Source organism: Lytechinus variegatus, chromosome 7, assembly GCF_018143015.1.
Source record: "Lytechinus variegatus isolate NC3 chromosome 7, Lvar_3.0, whole genome shotgun sequence".
Taxonomy (NCBI): Eukaryota; Metazoa; Echinodermata; class Echinoidea; order Temnopleuroida; family Toxopneustidae; genus Lytechinus; species Lytechinus variegatus.
In genome coordinates, this window is record NC_054746.1 from 8,721,126 (window position 1) to 8,740,502 (window position 19,377).

The 19,377-nt window shown below is 35.0% G+C and overlaps 1 protein-coding gene across 1 annotated transcript; it reads left to right on the forward strand.

The window, feature by feature from the left end:
* The first annotated feature begins 358 nt into the window (after positions 1–358).
* On the forward strand, positions 359–12,482 carry LOC121418368 (cilia- and flagella-associated protein 36-like). The gene is made up of 9 exons (XM_041612196.1): positions 359–578; positions 4,760–4,824; positions 6,402–6,506; positions 7,247–7,464; positions 8,483–8,633; positions 9,695–9,772; positions 10,365–10,526; positions 10,991–11,168; positions 12,159–12,482. Exons 1-9 carry the CDS (start codon positions 374–376, stop codon positions 12,251–12,253), a joined length of 1,257 nt encoding a protein of 418 aa, XP_041468130.1. The 5' UTR covers positions 359–373; the 3' UTR covers positions 12,254–12,482.
* Positions 12,483–19,377: the final 6,895 nt, after the last annotated feature.

A 19,377-nucleotide genomic window follows, 5' to 3' on the forward strand; every position in this document is an offset into this window, starting at 1 on the left:
AATAGAAAAATGCTTTACCCCCCCCCCCTCCCCCCAAAAGATAATAATGAAAATGAATAGGAGGAATAGGCCTAAATGAATAAAACAATACAGGGCCTAGGCTCTGTTTCACCGAAAAAATGAACAAAATATGGAAAGTGCCACAACTTTGTTGTTCTTTGTCGGATTTTGATGAAATTTTTAGCGGTTTGTTTGTCTGAATTTACTTTTTCTATTTAAATCACATTTATTATTCAAAGCCTGTAGTACCCCCTTTTTTATATTTAAAACAAAAGCTTCCGTATATGATGAGTTCCCACAACCGTTTTATCTCGTGCATGCCGATAGCCTCACACACGTACACGCGGGGCGCGTTCCATACATTCCACAATTAATGTCAACGCAGCTAGCGTCCTTAGATTCAGTCAGATCGTTACAGATTGCTCGGGAAGAAACCTTTTTACTCGGTGGATTGATTTTGCTTCAACACTTAGAAAAGATGGCAGAACAAGAATTTATCATGGATGGTGTTATTGGATTTCTTCAAAGTCCAATATGGAGGGTTCCCGTTCTTTCTTTCATCGAACATAAATGTATCGGTAAGTCAACAATGGCAAGTGGAAGCCAATGATATGCTTAGGCAATGGCATGCAACAATATAGGAAGCTAAATACGCAGAAACATGACAATTGACATAGTCATATCAGACATAGACATAGGGGTCATCATAATTCTGTGATGCATTTATTGGAATTGCACAGGTGCTCAAATATGGGAGAGCTAGTATAAAATGCATGACTTTGTCAACACTAGTAACACTAACAGAACTTGATTTCTTTTTAATCTAACGTTTAAGTGTATGATGGGGGGACCTAAGGCTACGCACTTTGTTTACAAACGATAGAAACTATGCCAATTTTAATATTTGAACAAATTATCTGTCGCTAACTTGTGGCAAATATTCTAAAGATCATTAAGCAAGAACAAAATATCACAAAACTCACTAATACGAAAATCCCGCCGTGTTTTCCGAACACCTCTTGAATTCGCCGCCCGATGTTAGAAGGGGTCCTAAAGCTACGCACTCGATTTATCATGCAGAAAAATAGAATTTTCTGTGCCTCAATTTCTAAAATATGTTCATACTATTATAGGATAATATGAAATTAAAGAGAATATAGCTCAAAAATTCAAAACAGTTGTGGGTGTTCTCTGCATTTAGAGATTTACTGCAGCCTCTGTAGAAAAAATTGAATAGGAATCGTTCGTCACTCTGCAGTCACAATTCCACACAAAGTGCGCATTTGCCATTAAAAACTGCATGCGCGATGAGTGGTGCGTAGCTTTAGGACCCGCGCAGCTTTAGGACCAACTACCATATAACTTCAATTTAGTTTTTTATGTTTTTGATACATTAACTGAAACTAACATTAGTTGATTGTTTTTAACTTACATAAATTACAGTACTCTTTTGTTATTGTATTTTGTAAAATTTATTGGTAATTGATTATCAGACATGGTTTTTCGCTATTGTTTATTGTTTTAGAAATGAATGAATGAACATTTTTTTTTCTTATTTTTCAATTTATTAACCCCTGTCAGTGAATCACTGTTTTACTTTTGTATTTGTATAAGCTGATGCCTGCACTTGGTATATTATTTTCATTGTTATTTTATTGCTCCTATAATTTTGTGCATTTAGAACAAAATCCTTAATAACATACAATGCAGAAGAGGAAAAAATGAGACACCTTATATTAAATGAAAGAATTAGATAGTACATTGTCTGCATATCAGTTTTTGTTTTTTTTGTTTTGGCAGTCAGTGAGTTGATGACTATACAATTCATACAATTGACCTTACCGGCCATTGGGATACTGGCAATTTTAAACATGCTGGTATCAGTAATCTTGGGAATAATGACTTGAATGCACTTTTCATAAAGCTTTTTAGATTGAATCACTCTCCAAAGATCTTCACCCACCCCAGTCTTCACAAATTGTGAATGTTAACGATAAAAACTTTTATTGAAATTGCACATGTGAGGATATTATCATAAAAATGCTGCAGAAAAACTGCTGGTATAAATTGTAAACAAGACTTTCACTTTTCTGGCTAATGTTTGGGTTTGACCCCCCCCCCAGCCCCTCATGATGTAAGCCTTTATGGTAGATATTCTTACTTCACATAGAAATGTAGTATATACGTGTACTGATTATACAGAAAGCTTCAATTTATAAGGTCATGCTTTGTTAAAAAAATGTCTACTCAGCAATTCAGCTGTTACTCTGTCCAATATGATTATAATTTGGTCTGAACATAAAGGTAAGGTATGGTTGCATACTAGTATTTATTGTCCAAATAAAATGGAAATTTGCAAACATATAGAATAAAGAATATAGGCATTAAACACTGCCATATAATTATAGACAACTATGATTTAGACAATTATATTAAGTGAAGAAAATTCTGATTTAGACAAGTAATTAAGTGAAGATGAGGCTAAATAATATCGTCAGACAGTAGCGCTTGAGCTTTAGAACCAGCCAATCTTTTCAACCAGTTCTAAGTTAAAAAGCTTAAAAGTACATGCTCCTTAAAGGAGACTTGAACAAAATCAGAACCAGGTGTCAGATGACAGGCCTGTCAGGTAATCAAAATCTGTCTTTTGTTTCTTTTTGTTTTGTAGAATATATTCTATGAGCTGCCTATGGCTATTCTTTTGTAGAGCATTTCTTTAATTTTTTTTGCATGATAAAAATCCCTTTAAAAACTGCAAAGCACTTTTGAGTTCTAAGTTTGTTTTTAGCTGAGCTGCATCAGACATAGCAAGGACTCCAGTAGATTTACATGTATATCCAGGTAGTCATTGAAAATCACAGAGTATTTGTTTCATGTGACACTCCTAAGATGTCATATTTTGATAGGCCACATGATGATGCTTCCACCCCAACAAAAAGTTTATTTGAATAAAAAGAGAAAAACCCAACTAGCATAATGCTGAAAATGTCCTCAAAATCGGATGTAAAATAAGAAAGTTATGACATTTTTAATTTCACAAAACAGTTATATGCACATCCTGGTCGGTATGCAAATGAGGAGACTGATGATGTCATCCACTCACTATTTCTTTTGTATTTCATTATTTGAAATATTCTAATTTTCTCCTCATTCTCAAGTGAAACAAAGCTTAATTCCTCCCTGGACATGTAGAATTAGCATTGTTGTAATACTATATGGTTCAGTCAAGTTGATCCTTAATGTCAAATCTATAAAAAAGGAAATATTGTATAATTCAAAGAAAAAAACAACAAAAGAAACAGTGAGTGATGGACATCATCGACTGTCTCATTTGGATGTCACTGAGATGTGCATAAAACTGTTTTGTGAAAAATATGCGAAACTTTAAAATGTCATAAATTTCTTAGTTTACATCCGAGTTTGATGAAATTTATAGTGTTTTGCTAGTTGGATTTTTTATCAATTTATTAAAATCACCTTTTTTTGGGGTGGACTCGACCTTTAAAGTCAAGTTCAATCCAGAAAAATGTTGATTTTAAAGTAGATACATGTATGAACCAATAGCGCCATCTGAGTCCTCAACTACTCATACCTGGCCAGTTTCCTGACCCATAATGCTAGTATATATTTTAGTTATATAGATCCACCTGAATGATAACATGCTTATTAATTACTCAATACATTTTTACCGCAATAATTATCTAACCAAGTAGCAAAACAATTACTTTTCCTATCAGAACATTTTAGTTTCTCTACACAAATACAATTATACGTCAATTCATTCTCTGTAGTATTAATCTGAAAAGTATGTTTTCAGACAATGTATTTATAACACACAGTCAATAAGAGACCACAAACAGTTCATCCCCTTTAATAAATAGAGAAAAATCAGACTAGCTTAACGCTGAAAATTTCATCAAAATCGGATGTAAAATGAGAAAGTTATGACATTTCAAAGTTTCCCTTATTTTTTGCTAAACAGTGATATGCACTACTCAGTGACACCCAAACGAAACAGTAGATGATGTCCCTCATTGTTTGGAACTTTGGATTATACAATGTTTAGTTTTTTTTACAGATTTGACAATAAGGACCAACTTGACTGAACCATATGTAGATGTAAACAATGCTAATTCCACATATTCAGGGAGGAATTAATCGTTAATATACATGTACTTGGCAATGAGGAAAAATTAGAATATTTCATATAGAAAATACAAAAGAAATAGTGAATGGATAAGTCATCAGTCTCCTCATTTGCATGGCAACCAGGATGTGCATATAACTGTTTTGTGAAATTAAGCATAACTTTAAGATGTCACAACTTTCTTATTTCAAACCCGATTTTGATGAAGTTTTCAGTGTTTATATGCTTGTTGGATTTTCTCCTTTCATTAAAATAAACTTTTCATTTGGGTGGACTTGTCCTTGAAGAAACTAATGAACAGGTGGGTGTTTCATAAAGCTGTTCGTAAAGTTACGACCGACTTTACGCATGACTGGAGCATGTTCTTAGGTTATAACTCAATTACATAGGGATAACACATAGCATAAGAAAGGATCACCAGTCGTGCGTAAAGTCATTCGTATCTTACGAACAGCTTTATGAAACACCCACCCGGAATTGATTCACATGTTTAGTCTACAGGTAGTCTCAAACACAGACCACTTTACTTACCGTAATGAAAAAATGCACAAATCCTTTCAATAGAGGTTTGATGAATCCTCTTCTTTCTCACTTTCTGTCTTTGATTTATAGCGTTTGACCCCGATGAAGAAAACAAGATTGTTTACACAGAGATCTATGAAGAGTATGGAAATTTGGTAAGTTGACGTGTATCTAAAACATTCATGGATTACATATATGCTACCTTTCGAGTATCCAGCATAAATAGCCTATTCTAATATAAAGACCTTGTTACTACCTGGGGTAGATGGAAACCAAACTCTGGTTGCCTTTCAGCAAACCTACATGTACCAGAGATCAACTCCAGAGGTAGTCTAGGGGTGGACTCGTGTTGGCCTCGGACCCCCTATCTGTAGATGTAAAACGCAAACCTCGAACCCATCTCTGTCCACTCGCAGCAGTTTGCAGTGCAGATCCCACTTTGTCAATGATGGTGGAAATGTTAGCCAGAAAGAGGAGAGGTGGGATTCTGAAGTGCATATAAAAGTCCAACATATCATAGTTTGCACTCTTTCTAGATCACTTTTAATTCCTAAAATTAATCAAATTAGGGTCTGTGGCTTTAGAATAAAGGAAAATGATCAGAATCAAAACCTACTATGGGACTGACCCCCCCCCAAAAAAAAATATATCTATTTATATCCTCTTGAAAAAAAAAAGCAGAATCATATGAAGTTTTATTATTTTAACCTTTTCCTCCAAATCCAGTAAATTCTATGAATATTGTCAATCATTAATCGAGTGGTCAATGCTTAACTACTGGTATTTGAATAGATAATCATGGGGTTGAAATGCCAACTGCACCAGGGTGATTAAAATTAGTCTGAAGCCTCAGACCTTTGGCTTTCTCCTAGTGCACAATGACGAGTCTGAAATAGTGAGACTAGATTCACTCATGTACTACCTTTGGTCTTTTGCATAGTGCATAATGATGAGTCTGAAGTAGTGAGACTACTCTCTGGTTGCTTATTGTCACAGACAGAGAGATTGGAGTCTATTCTTTACTGTAGACATGGTATGATTTATTAAAATGTCAAATTTGAGTCTGAGCTCGTAGACTACTCTTTATCTTGATTCCTAATTTTACGATCACCAGGTTATATAAAAAGGTCGAGTTACCATATTCTCCAGACAGATGGGTTACTGATTGATTGCTATTTCTAGTCTCACAAAGCTGCAACTTCCAAAATCCATGTCCTCTAAATTTCAAAATTTAAGAAATTTGAGTGTTTTCAGCAAGGAGGTTCAATGTAACTTTGGGGAGCAGCAGTGGCCTCTGTTCTAGGCATTGTAAAGTTCTTCTTAATAAATAATTTGGAGTGATCACTTTGGTGGTAACAAAGTGGAATGGGTTTCACTGATCAATGGAATTCAGATTAAGACTATAACTGGATTTTCAACATGGAATCATGAACAGATTCATTGATTATGAGAAAATGAAATGAAAAACATCCTGCGCTACAAATCCATTACAGCTAAACATGTAACTACATTGCACAAGTTGAGTCAGTTACCCCATGAACCTACTTATCTAGTAGGTCCATGGTTACCCTCTTTTCATAATCAAGTCATCCCTTATGTCTATTGGAAAAGGAATTGAAAATACTCTTTTAACACCCAAATCCCCTTTCCATCTCTATGTTACCGTTTCTATGAATAACAAATGACTTTTTGCCACTCATTATAATTATCAATTTAATTAATTTCAATGCAGGTGGAAATGTTACTGCAAAGCTTCCTTGAGGACCTCAACATCAACGCTGCATCCTTCGTGGAAGTTTGCAATGCTTTCAAGACCAACCAGTCACAGTCCAATAAAGTATGCCATACCTCAAATGTATTTCTAGAAGAAAGGGACTTAGGGCCTTTTCACACGTGAATCTTGAATCATCATTGTAATGATGATTCCTATGGTAATCGTGACTGTGAATAGGGTTCGTGATTCTAATCATGTTCTAGTTTGGTTTCACACGTGCTAAATATTCGTCATTAGCCTTATTTTTCACTAGGATCATCATTCAAATTACAAATTTTTTTATCTTGTGAAAGGGCGGTAAGTCAGTTGTTGTAATCTCATTACCAATGACTTCTTGTAAGGAGAGCCTTTCATGAAAGGATCCTTACCTGACTTTTTTTCTTACAAAGCCTGGTTATCTGACATTTACCATAGAAATGGTCAGGCACTTCTCAGCTTATCAAAACAAAATCAACCTCTGAAGTAACGATAAAAACCAAGGAAGGTTGTTAAACAACAAACGTTGATACAATGCTATGCCTTGAAAAAATAAAACGGGTTGATTATTTTAAAAGAAAATGATTTGTAGTGTAATTTACCTCTTGGTGAGTTTAAGAAATAAAGTGAAATATATAAAGATGTTAAATAGTACAGGCCGGGGGGGGGGGGGGTGTGGCTGTAGGTATCTGACTGAGGATCAGACATAAAAGTCTGACTCTGGATCCATGTCCTCAATATGTATAGAACTCTAGTATGCTATTTTGCTATTGGCAAATCAAACTTCAAAAACATTTTGTAACTTAAGTTTGCTTTTTTTAATGTAGACCGTGTTTGAGCAGGTGTACGCGGCCCAGGATTTCCAGGTCTTCAAGGCCATGATGACACAGAAGAACATTGAGCTGGAGCTCCAGGCCTTGAGCATGCTCCAGCAACGCAGCGGTCAGATCCCCGACATCATGAAGCCGGGGGAGAGTACGCCGATCGCACACTCCCAGGCGCAAGAGGACAACGAAGAGGAGCGGATCCTCCAAGAAGTCCTGGCGTAAGTCACCATCTTTTCCATGTTCATGTAGTATGCGATAGAGTGTGTTGCAAGAAAATATGTGCAATCAATTGCATATTTCAGTCGTAAATGTACAAATGATCAGTTTTAGGTAAAGCAGATGAATTTATAGTTGTTGATAGTTTACCACTAGAAGGGGATAATCAATCAATTGCAAATTTGCCATTGCAAGACTTGTGATTGATTTGTGGACCTAAAATTGACTTGCAATCGATTGCAAGTCTCTTTGCAACTCTCCAGTAGTGTATCCTGGATATGATCGTACAGTCAAACCTATTATGCAGGCACAGACCTTATGTTCTTGCTTAGTGCAGAGTCTGAAGAAGGAGACTAATTTTGCTCATGTACTTATTTTCTTTCCTGTAACATTGGAACCAGCATGTAAAGAATTCTGGATATGTATGAACGATATTACCAATTCTTTTGTTTCTTTCTCAATCCTGATATGAAAATGAAGTACTACCCGAACTTAGTTTTCATCTTATAAGTCTGTAATATTTCCTGGCTATGCCATGAACTTGAATAATTAATATACATGTATATATATATATATATATATATATATATATATATATATATATATATATATATATATATATATCATTGTCTTGTTTATGATTTATAAAAAACATTCTAATGGAATTCTCTATGTTTACTAATGGTATGTAAAGTTACTTCAGTTCCATAATTTGCATTCAGTTACATTTTACTCCGTAACTGAAAAAATGCGAGTACAATGAGTTGAATTTGAATTGAATCACACTGATGACTACTGTAGATAAGACTTTGATTTTAACTTTTTTTAACCTAAGAGTTCAGGGCCCCATTACATAAAACTTAGCAATTAATCGCAGAGGGCTGATTTTACAATTGATCATGCACAATAAAATAATTGCAATCAATTGTAGGAATTAGCATTGCGATCAATTACTAAGCTTCATGTTACAGAGCCTGGATTGATTTCTTCTAGGCATATCTGAATTTTTTTTTATTGTAGGTTATCTGAAAAGGAATATAAAGAAGAAATGAAGAAATCTAAGAAACAATCTAGTACTGTGAACACAGCCATGGATAAGTCGCTTGCATCTGGGAAGGAGGTCGAGCAGCTAAAAATTCATAAACAAAAGGAGGAAGAGATGCTTGAAAAGGTAGGATTAATCAATATATTCACTTGATCTACCAGCAGTTAATCTACTTCTTAGATAGTCTAAAAAGAGTGTCGCTAAGGCGAGCACATAATACGCCTGTCTGTAATGTGGAAAATGGGGTTATTGGTTAAGCGGAAGGTTAAGTGGAAGGTTAAGTGGAAGGTGATGGCAACTTCACCTTTGACCTTCTGGCCTCAAAATCAATAGATTTCCTGGGATCTATGCTTGTATCATACACACCAAATTGTATGAGCCTAGGTTAAGTTAAGCTGAATTTATCGGATTTACAAGGACTGCAGAAGGGTAAGATGAAAACATGTCACTGTGACCTTGACCATTTGTCCTTTTGACTTTAAAAATCAATAGGCTTATTTGGATCCATGCTAGTATCATTCACACCAAATTATATGAGCCTAGGTTAAGTTAAACTGAAGTTATCACGTTTACAAGGAAAAGTTAACGGACGGACGGACAGACGGACACTGCGTGATACCATAATACGTCCCGTCCTAGGATGGGCGTGTAAAAACCACATGGGCTAATCCCATTCGGTGTGCTATCAATCTGTACTGACCGCACAGAAACATTAGCACTAACAATGCACTAGCTGGGGCCCCTGTCACAACAGGTAGTGTGGCAGCGATGCCTAATTGTTACAACAATGCATTACTGACACATTGAAATGAATGTTTTGACTTCACATTACGAAAGATGTGACTGGGCTTACTGTTAGTGCTCTCTCAGGCTAGCAACGTTTCTGTGTATGTGGCTCAGGTCCAATTAACGTTTGATTTGCACTATACATGGTGAAGAATAAGCTATAATGTACATGAAATCAGATCTCGTGACCAATGTTTGAATTTGATTGATGAAATTGTTCTGAAGAGAATGCAAGATCAAAACAAGGACAGGAATGCCCCACCATCCACCCAATGGGAGGGTAGACTCATCAAAATGAATAGAAAATCAAATGAAATTTAATGGAATTGTATCTTTAATGAGTTCAAATGGTAGAGTAAGTAATTCATGTGATGCAATGCATCTCTGTTTTATTTTCGTAGACATTGAAGTTGGCCATCTCCGAGGGCCCTAAGCCAGCACCAAAGCCAGCATCAACCAGTAAAACTCCAAAACCTCAGGTATTTATATCAATTTTTTTTTACACCTGAATTTCTATACTTGCTTAATAAAATATTTTTTGTTATAATAATCAAAGTTAATGAGCAAAGTTTCAGTCGTGTGATAAGGATGATGAGAGATACTGAGTAAATTGAACTAATAATAATAATAGTCAGTTCTTTGAGCTTCCAGAGGACTTGGATATTATTACCCCAATATTATAATAGCTAAATTTTTTATATTAAGTTGACTTTGTTTGGGACTTAAGAAGTGGCTTTGAACTCCCCAAAATGACCTGTAATTCAGGCCAATAAAAAGCTTAATAAAGTCTATTGTTGAAACCTGATAATTTGATAATTTCTTAATTAGAATACTCACTTAATTTGCAGTGAATATTTGTATATAGAAAATAAAAACATTTCTTTATTGGAGTTTAAAGTGTCTTTCAGTTTCCGATCGGGGCCTTTAAGACAAGGGGTCTTATGGTCATTTTTCGATGGCAAAGTTGCTACTTCACTTTTATGCAATGTAGTGACTCTAGGTCTTGACTCTGGCAAAGTGGTTGTAGACAGAATTTTTATTTCCTTATTCATTTGATATTCCCATGCCTAGTCTGCTACAAGTTTACCCAAGTCACCGACACCGTCAACCTCAAGTTCTGCAAGTAGCAAGTCCTCGAGGCCAGTGACTGGCCAAGAAGCAGCAGCTAATTGGCTACTCAGTGCTAAAGCAGAGGCAGCGAATACATCGGGAGGGACAGAATCCAGAGTCAGTGTAAGTCATGGTTTATCGTGTTAAGCAGGGGCCACTGGGAGAACAGTTTTCGGAACCAGATACCCTGGGTAAAAAAAAAATATATATTTTAAAAAATTATTATTGTTGTTGTTATTATTATGGTATATCCTAATGAAACAGGATGATGGGTTGAAGAAAAAGTGAAGTAAAAAAAAAAAGAAGATAGAAAAGAATGAAGAAGGAGAGGAGGAGGGTGGGGAGGAGGAGGAAGAATAAGGAAAAGGATAGTGAAGAAGAAGAAGTAGGAGGAGGAAGAGGAAAAGGAAAGGAGGAGGATAATGATTTTTTTTAGGATGAAAACAAGTAGATATGGATGTTTAGATTTTGAAATTGTATTTCAATTTGTTGAGATTACAGGTATCATTTAGACAGTGATCCAAATATAATTCCTCAAATTATTGTTCTAATAATTTTTATCATTATTATAAATATCTTGATTGCAGAACCTGTCAACAGCAGATCCCAGTGATTTAGAGAAGAGAGCCCAGTACCTGAAACAACAACGTGATATTCTGATCGCCAAGAAGAAGAGCGCTCGGGAAAAGAGCTTGGATGCCTACGAGCAGAAGCAGGTCCAAGCGAGGCCAAAGTCATCACGAGCTGCACGACAGGCAACTCAAGGTATGTCAAGGACCAGCGTAGGTTATACAGGAGGTCTGGGGATGATTTTACTCTAATTGTGGCCCAATTCACCCCTAAAATTCCTCAAATGAAATGCTTTTAGCTAAGCATCTTTTCTACATTTGTCCTTAAGATCTGCCACACACAATATTCAAGAATCAGTATTCATAATAATAATCAATAATGATAAGAATCAATATTCTACAGAGAGCAGATTAATGATAGTTTGCATTCACAGCATAAATGCTCGTGCCAAGAAAAGTACCCATTTGATTAAACAAGAGAAATAGCCTCCAAAATTCATTAATAACCCCAATGTTGGAAAAAAAAATGCTCGCACACGTACGTGTGTGTGATCTACCATGATGCGCCCACATTTGGGGGCGAATTTTATTCATGCCTTTCATTGAGTTTGGTGGGTCCTTTTCAGGACCAAATATATGCCCATAGAAGAATAAATTGTATACTTTGAGTTCAGCTTTCTAGTTGATTTCAGCTAATTTTTTTCAGCGCATTTTAAAGCTTTGTGTACTTTGTACTGAATTATAGTGAGCTTTTGCAATTTCAGCTATTTTCATTTGCAATCTGTCACACCCCTGTTTAGCATGGTTTAAATCATGCTTTAAAGCTATTGTTTAACTTTGTGAGCAGCCGATTTAAAAAAGTGCATGTATTAGAACTAATAAACCCTGAAAACAACCATTATTGAGAATGAAAAGCTAAAACTACAAGGCAAACCCCGATTTTGTAAATAGGTGTCTTATAGACGCCTAAATAGTACACATAAGTGTATGGGATGAAATTTAAGATGGGGTTTCCGGTCACTTTATATTTCAATTTTTGAAGCACTAAATAATTATTTTCGAACGCAATTTTTTCTGGGCTTCATTTTTGTAACATATCACAGACACAGGTGACAAGTGTGACCTTCTAGCTCAGATTTCTTAAAAGTCAAACCAATGTTAACCAATCACTTTTTTTTTTTCTTAGGTAATGTCAAGCTGGATGGGGGTATTGATGAAAAGCAGCTAGCCACGAGGAGAGCTCTCGCTGAATGCCTCAAGAATGAAGTCATTGACAAATAATTATTCATAAAAGAACCCATGTTACCGTCTTACAAAGAGTATAGATTGATCCGATCGACCACAACTGTATGGAAATCCATCGATGCCAGAATATTTCCTCCCTGAAATTTGGACAATGTCCTTTGTGAATGTAGAGGAAGCAGACTGTACATCTTATCTCGAAATTTTTTTGAACAAACATGCATTTTAAGGCTACCGCACACCTTACAACTGTTCGCGATCCGATTTTGGAACGCACTTTGCTCATTTTCTGAAAATGTGAATGGAACATATCATTATATTTGAGGTTAAAATAAATTGAAAGAATACTAATATAACAATTTTGAAAGATTGCAAACCTTTATTTTGGAGTAAACGCCAAATTAGTTTCAAGTTGTAGCCAATCGCATGACTGCTATGATGTCATTATGACTAGATATTAAATTCGCTTTTATTTTAAGAAATATGATAGCATAGTCACAGATTTTAACATAGGTATTCGTACAATGATTTCGAACATTACACAGTAAGATATTCCAAGTCTCAATATTAGCATCTAATTCTACTACAATTTATTCTGAAATCGGGTCGCAGACCAATCGTAAGGTGTGCGGCCGCCTTTAGATGTTGACATTGCTGGCTCTCCATAGTTGTGGTTGATCAGATCAATCGCATCTCTTTGTGAGGCCTGGTCCAGATCTGTGAGTATTCTATAATTATGATTACACTTCAGATGTCTGTCATCCTATCATTTTGACTATATTTCAAGTAGCGCGTGCAAGATGTGACGGGTTTAGTGCTATATTAGTATCAGCGAATTATGTAAATGAGCAGTGTATATTAATATGTCTGTTTTGATCGTTTGGTCTGATGTCGGTAGATTTAGATGCCAGCAATAAATTGCAAATAACCAATATGAAAGGAAGACGGCTTTTTCATCAACAGGATGAATGTTCACTGATGCCATCTGCATTCAAAGCAACCTGAACATGTATTCACTAATGTTTTCATTGTACTGCTCCATGTGGGAGTATCATAAAGCTGTTAAAAAATGACTTCACGCATGACTGATGAACCTTTCTTGCGCTAAATGATCTATTCCTATGTGGAGGACTTAGCTCCTAAGAACATGTTCCACACATGCGTAAAGCAATGCGTAACTTTACAAACAGTTTTATGAAACACCACACAAATTAACATATCAATTCGATTGATGTTAACTAAAGTTATGATTTAAGAATTTTAGGTTAATGGAATATGGATCCCTCTACTAGATGGTTTATAATTGTCACTTAGAATCAATTAAAGAAAAACAAAATCAATTTTAGATGACTTTAAAAAAGCATTGCAAAAAACTTGCAATTGATTGAAAGTCAATTGTGGGTCAAAAATCAATCATAGTTCAGACAATCAATTGCAAGTGTGCACTTGATATCTGGTCTGGTTCGTGCTACAGGCAGTAAAGATCAATTTGCTTTGTTTACAATTGATAATGAAATCAATTGCAGCTTTTTACGATTGGTATACAATTGAAGATTTGCACCGGAAATTTGCAAGTGATTGCAAAAATTTCTTCCATCACCCCTTAAAAGTCCAATACTGCTATCATGATATTAGTACGGTAAAAGAAAATGTAATTTATACATTTTTAGTGCAAATGCCGTTCTGGTTTTGTCTTAATTATCACAGTGAAGTGCTAGGTACATCTGACCTTTTACACTGTAAAAGTGCTGTTTTAAATTTTAAGCATGTTGTTTAAGCCTGTCACTCTAACAGCTATTGATTAAACTTTTGACAAGTTGTTTAAACAGGTTTAAACAACAGTGTCAGGCTTAAACGACATGTTTAAAAATTAAGTGTGGAAACTTGTATTGCTGCATTTTGTGCACTTTTCCCTTGTATCCCACTCCATTGTAAATAGAATTAAAAGAGAGAGAGAGAGAGGGGGGGGGGAGAGATTTTAAAAAAGAGAATAACTAAATATTGATATTTATCATATAATAGTACTAGATAAGATCAGTTCCTGGCAGTTTGTGTTGTTAAGTCTGCATTAGTTCAGTGTTTGTGTTTGTGAAAGCAAGTGCACTTTGTAAGGCCCTTTCCCCCTTTTCTTGTTAATATCTGGTCTTTCAAGAAAATTATTTTGTCTAGAACATTCCAGTGAAAATGTTATGGATGTAGGTATAATTGTTATTCCATTCTACAGCATATGAATTTCAGAGTTGGAAATGAATGGTGTTATATGAGAGCTAGCACATTTCTGTAACAAAGAAATACTGTCTTTTATTCTCATATTGAGACAAAAAGGGGGAACACCAGTAATACATTACATCCCCATATGTGATAATCTTAGCCTCATGGACCCCTATTCTGCAGTCCAGTTTAACTCTGACCATGGTCTAACTCTGTGCGAACTTATGGCAAGCCAAAAATGTCAAAATTTTGTGTATATTGTATGTTTGTTAGATCTACAGTACTGTGCTTTTTATTGATTCTTTAATGTGAAAAAAACCTGTCTTATATATCACCCCAGACAGTTATGAATGATTTGATTGTCGAATGAGCTGACAAATTGAACTTAACTGTCAAAGAGATGTCACAGTTGGCTTTCCATAGTTAAACCATGACTTTAGACTAGAATCTACCCCCGACTTTAAAATATAGGCCATGGTGTTTAGCTTTAGGCTTGTTCGCATGTTTTTGCATCAAATAGCTAGAATCTGCACAGATTTAATCCCTTGGGGTCACAGAAGTCTATGGTGACTTGTAAATGTAAATGCGAAGATGCGAATACAGTCTGAAAAAAATGCTTTTACTTGGCCGCTTATTCAAATAATGGATGGTTGACTAAAGCACACTCTATTTGTAATTTGCTTTGTTTTATGAGATACACATAGTTTTTCACTTTTACATGGATATTTACAAGATATCAATTCATCTTCGTTTAAGTCATTATCCTAAACACAGCATTTGTTCCACTGAAGATTAGATTTCTGAGTAAAGAGTATGAGAGACTAAATTGTATTTATGCAAATTTGTATAGTTAAACTGAGGTTTGTGTGTGATAAACGTAGAATGTGAATATTGGTGATCATGTAGCAAAATTGTTAATATATTTTCATTTTTCTAGTTGAATGACTATATTTGTGCCTAAGTACAAATTGATAATGTGTGCAGTATGTATTCAAGAATATTAGTCTGGTGGTCAACCAAGTTGTTGAAAAACTTTGCTTTTCACAGAGTTTTGGAAAGGCACATTTTATCTTACCTTATGTTTAAGTTATTCAAAATATTATAATACCCATCCGGGGTAATAATAATAGCAGGGCCGCTGGTAGAACAGTTTTCGTAGCTGAAGTGGCTACCCTGGGTAAATATATACCTATTATTATTATTATTATATCAGGGCATTAAATAGAATTTACAATTATAGAAATAAATGGAACTTTCTTTGATTTTGATTAAAATCAAGAATAGTAAAGTAATGATAAACAACAGCTTTGAATCTTGCCCATCATTTGAGACCGAATTTGTGAGGGCTTGTTACTGGCTTCTAAAGTTTGGTAAAATGTTGTTCCTACATGATGGAGGATGAAAAATTACTCAAAATAATGATTTCGTTCAATATTTCAAAGCTAATTTCATTCATGTGTGGTTATTTTTTAACGTTTTTCATTTAATTCAATAAACCTTTGGTATTGGATATACAAAGAGTTGCCGAAATATTTCGTCCATAAAACGAAATGAAGAAAAAATGAAATGAAGATAAGGAAATGAAGGAAAGGTGATCCATTTGATCTACAATAATTATACTACAGTACATTAGTATCAGACTTTAATGAGACAAAGGTAGGGTCATTTATTCCATGATTTAAGAGCATTTTATGATAAATAAGAAGCATAGGGTACTAAAATGGATATATATATATCAGAGGTGAAAAGGGCACTTAGAAGAAAAATGGATGGAAATTAGGCAAATGTTTTATTTTTTTTCAAATTCGAGCAAGGCAATATGTCTTATGTAAAAATAAAGGCACTTAGTAGGAGGAAAATTGGGCACCATTTAAGAAAAAAAAGAGGAGTGCTTATCAGTACCCCCCACCCTCCTTAGTACCAAGGTAAAAGGGTGATTTTTGTAAGGCTATTTAAAAGGCAATATTTCAAAGGTCAGGGGCAACTTATCAGAAGGAGAAGAGGGAACTTATCTGAAAGGAAATTGGGAGATAATCATGAAAAGGGGTTATTAACCCACTTCCCTTCCGAGCATTACCCCATGGGGTGATGCTCAGATGCACATTTGTAGTTCCGAAACTCGTTCCTTTGTACAATAAGCCCGCTCCAAGGCCCCCGTTATTTTGGTCGAGTACCCCCCCCCTGGCATCACCTGTGTTTATGAAATCACAAAGTGTACCCCATTTTAAGAGATTTTTGGTTGAGAAAGTTACCCCTATCAATGGCGCATCCCTATCTTATCAGGCAAATATTCTCAGCATCCTTTGATACTTCTTCCATCCTGGGATGGGGTAGCTGAAATCCATTTTGTTATACAATACACCTGGTAAGTGGTGTGCTTATTATTTTACACTTAGTGGAGTCTGAAAAAGAAAATGCTTATGCATATTACTGAGAAATCCCTTATGTTTGTGCATTAATTTATTTGGATCACCTTGCATTGTTTTCCGTCCAGAATGAAAGGAAGAAATCAACCTGTGAATTGTATTGGGCAGATATGGACATTCCCGATTACAAAGTTATTGACCAAAATGTATATTCCTTATTTTATTTTGTTCTGTCCCATTTCTAGAGAGAAATGAGATAACATTTAACTTTATATCCGAGCTAAAGAGATGTTGAAGTTATTCAAACTGTAAAAAAAATAGTAACTCCAGTAAACATCTATTCATGCTTAAAATGTATTCCTCTTGGACATGTTGCACTTTTCGACAAGCACTGAGTAGACTAGAATTTGAACAAGTATATATGAGAATTAAATACCTACTTCTGTACAAAGTATTATCATCTATAACTTTGTAATGACCTGATGCTCAATAAATATTTCCATGAAGTGGAAAAGAATCTTGAATATTTTGTGACATTTTTCTTGTGCAGTCTACCTTGTAAATGTCAATACTAGTGCCGGTGTATAAATTATTTTCTACACCATACAGTAACAACACTTATAAAAGGAAGATAAATTATGCTGGGAAAAAAAAATAATAACCCGGCTATCAAGAATTCTAATGAATTGTATCTAATACAAAAGAGTAAAATGCCTGGTAAAATGTAGCCTTTGTTTCAACTAGTTGCAAATTGTGATCAGTCATGGATAAATGATTATATGAATTACTAAATGTGCATTTGCAGACCTTGCCATGCATGATGATTGTGGCTTGTTTATTCATTTTACAGATGGATTACTGTACATGATATTTTGTCACTTGATATACAATTCTTAGTATTTCAATTTTAGTTATCCCTGTGTGCTTCGACTTTTGTAAAGTTGTTGCTGCAAATTGATTCATATATGTTTTCCTGTTAAAATTAAGAGATCAAATTAAAAGCCTGATTTTTTAAAATGAAATAAAGGATATCCGATCTCTCTCAAAAAGGTCAGGAACCAGTCATGATCATTGAACCACTTGTGGGTAATGCTTTAATGATCAGAGAACTTAAGGCCTGAAAATATGCATTATTGCATTTAATTCTGCATGCGTGACTGATGACAATTTGCAATTATCTGAAAACAGAGGCTACAATTCTCTCTGTCATATGATATGAATTCATTTGATGTTATAATAGAAGAGGAATTTTCTATTGCCAGCTTTACCAGGATATTTTCTCCTATATTACAGTGCTGTTAATGTACATGTATATTTTAATATACAAGATGGGTTGTATATGAGAGAAGGCTCCTGATTGGTCAATTGCCCTCTTTTTGCAATTTCGTAATCCGGTATATGGCCACGATCGTGGCATATACCAGCAATTTCTGCACGGTAGTTTATGTCGATCAATACCTTGAAGAGGATGATTATGCAATATTTTTTCATTACAGTTAATAAAAATATTCGCTATTTGTGTTTTACAACACCTTTGAATTTAGCGAAAATATAAAAAAAATTCAAGTTTTTCCCTGCATTAATCTATTGGAAAGGAGCAAAAAATATTGAAAGCGAAAATCAAAATCCCGCAAGCGCGCATGATATCTAGGGCAGCTGCAGTGCGCAGCAGGCTACATGCGTATTACACCTTCATTTTTTACTGAGCGCAATGAATTGAATCGTCTTGTGATGTCACCTAAATCAATTCATTTTCATGTGTAATTAAAGATATCATGCAGATTTCTTAATGGGCATGAATCTTTTTTTTTTTTTTTGAAGTATCAGCGCAAGTTGTGAGCCAAAACTATTTTTCAAAAAAGGGAAATAAAACGTGATTTGATTAAGTACTTAATTCAACGTAATGATGAAACTTGGATTGAGGTTTTGAGAGCTAAAAGAAGGCTCATATCTCTGCGTTCGATGGACCATACCGCATAACATTCTAGCCAATGTTATGAAACAAATGCTAGTTTACAATTACAAAATGTTATGATTTAATTATTTTCACGTTATAATCATACAAAGTGCCATGAACCTTTTTTGTGGAACATGCGGAATATATTATATAAAATATATTAGTCCTGGGGTCCGTTTCATAAAGCTGTTCGTAAGTTAAGAGCGACTGGTGATCCTTTCGTGTGGTAAATGATATATTCATTGGCAATGGTTAAGCGCCGTAAGAAAGGATCACCAGTCGTTCTTAAAGCCGCTCTTAACTTACGAACAGCTTTATGAAACGGCCCCCAGTATTTCGTGTGGGACACTCTCAATTACCTAGTTCTTAAAATCATGCTTTCAAATGATCACAACTTGAGCAATTCATGAAGTGAATTGAGAGAGGAATCATTGGAAGTGGGACATATATGTATAACATCGTTGAATATTTTAAGGAATTTCCCTAAACAGTCTAGGATAAGAACTATTTTCAACCGTTTTCATTCATTCTACATAAATGTTCTTTGTATCCAAAATAATGATGCATATGCAGAGGTTTCTTTCATCATTCCAAGATTCAGCTGAGAAAATTTGTTTTATCACGGATCC

What these genes read in the sequence shown, in the direction of transcription:
- LOC121418368 (XM_041612196.1), top strand. Translation starts at nt 374, where the DNA reads ATGTCAACGCAGCTAGCGTCCTTAGATTCAGTCAGATCGTTACAGATT. An exon ending in ATCCTCCAAGAAGTCCTGGC is followed by an intron (nt 7,465 to 8,482) that starts GTAAGTCACCAT and finishes TTTTTATTGTAG; the next exon opens with GTTATCTGAAAAGGAATATA. An exon ending in GGACAGAATCCAGAGTCAGT is followed by an intron (nt 10,527 to 10,990) that starts GTAAGTCATGGT and finishes TCTTGATTGCAG; the next exon opens with AACCTGTCAACAGCAGATCC.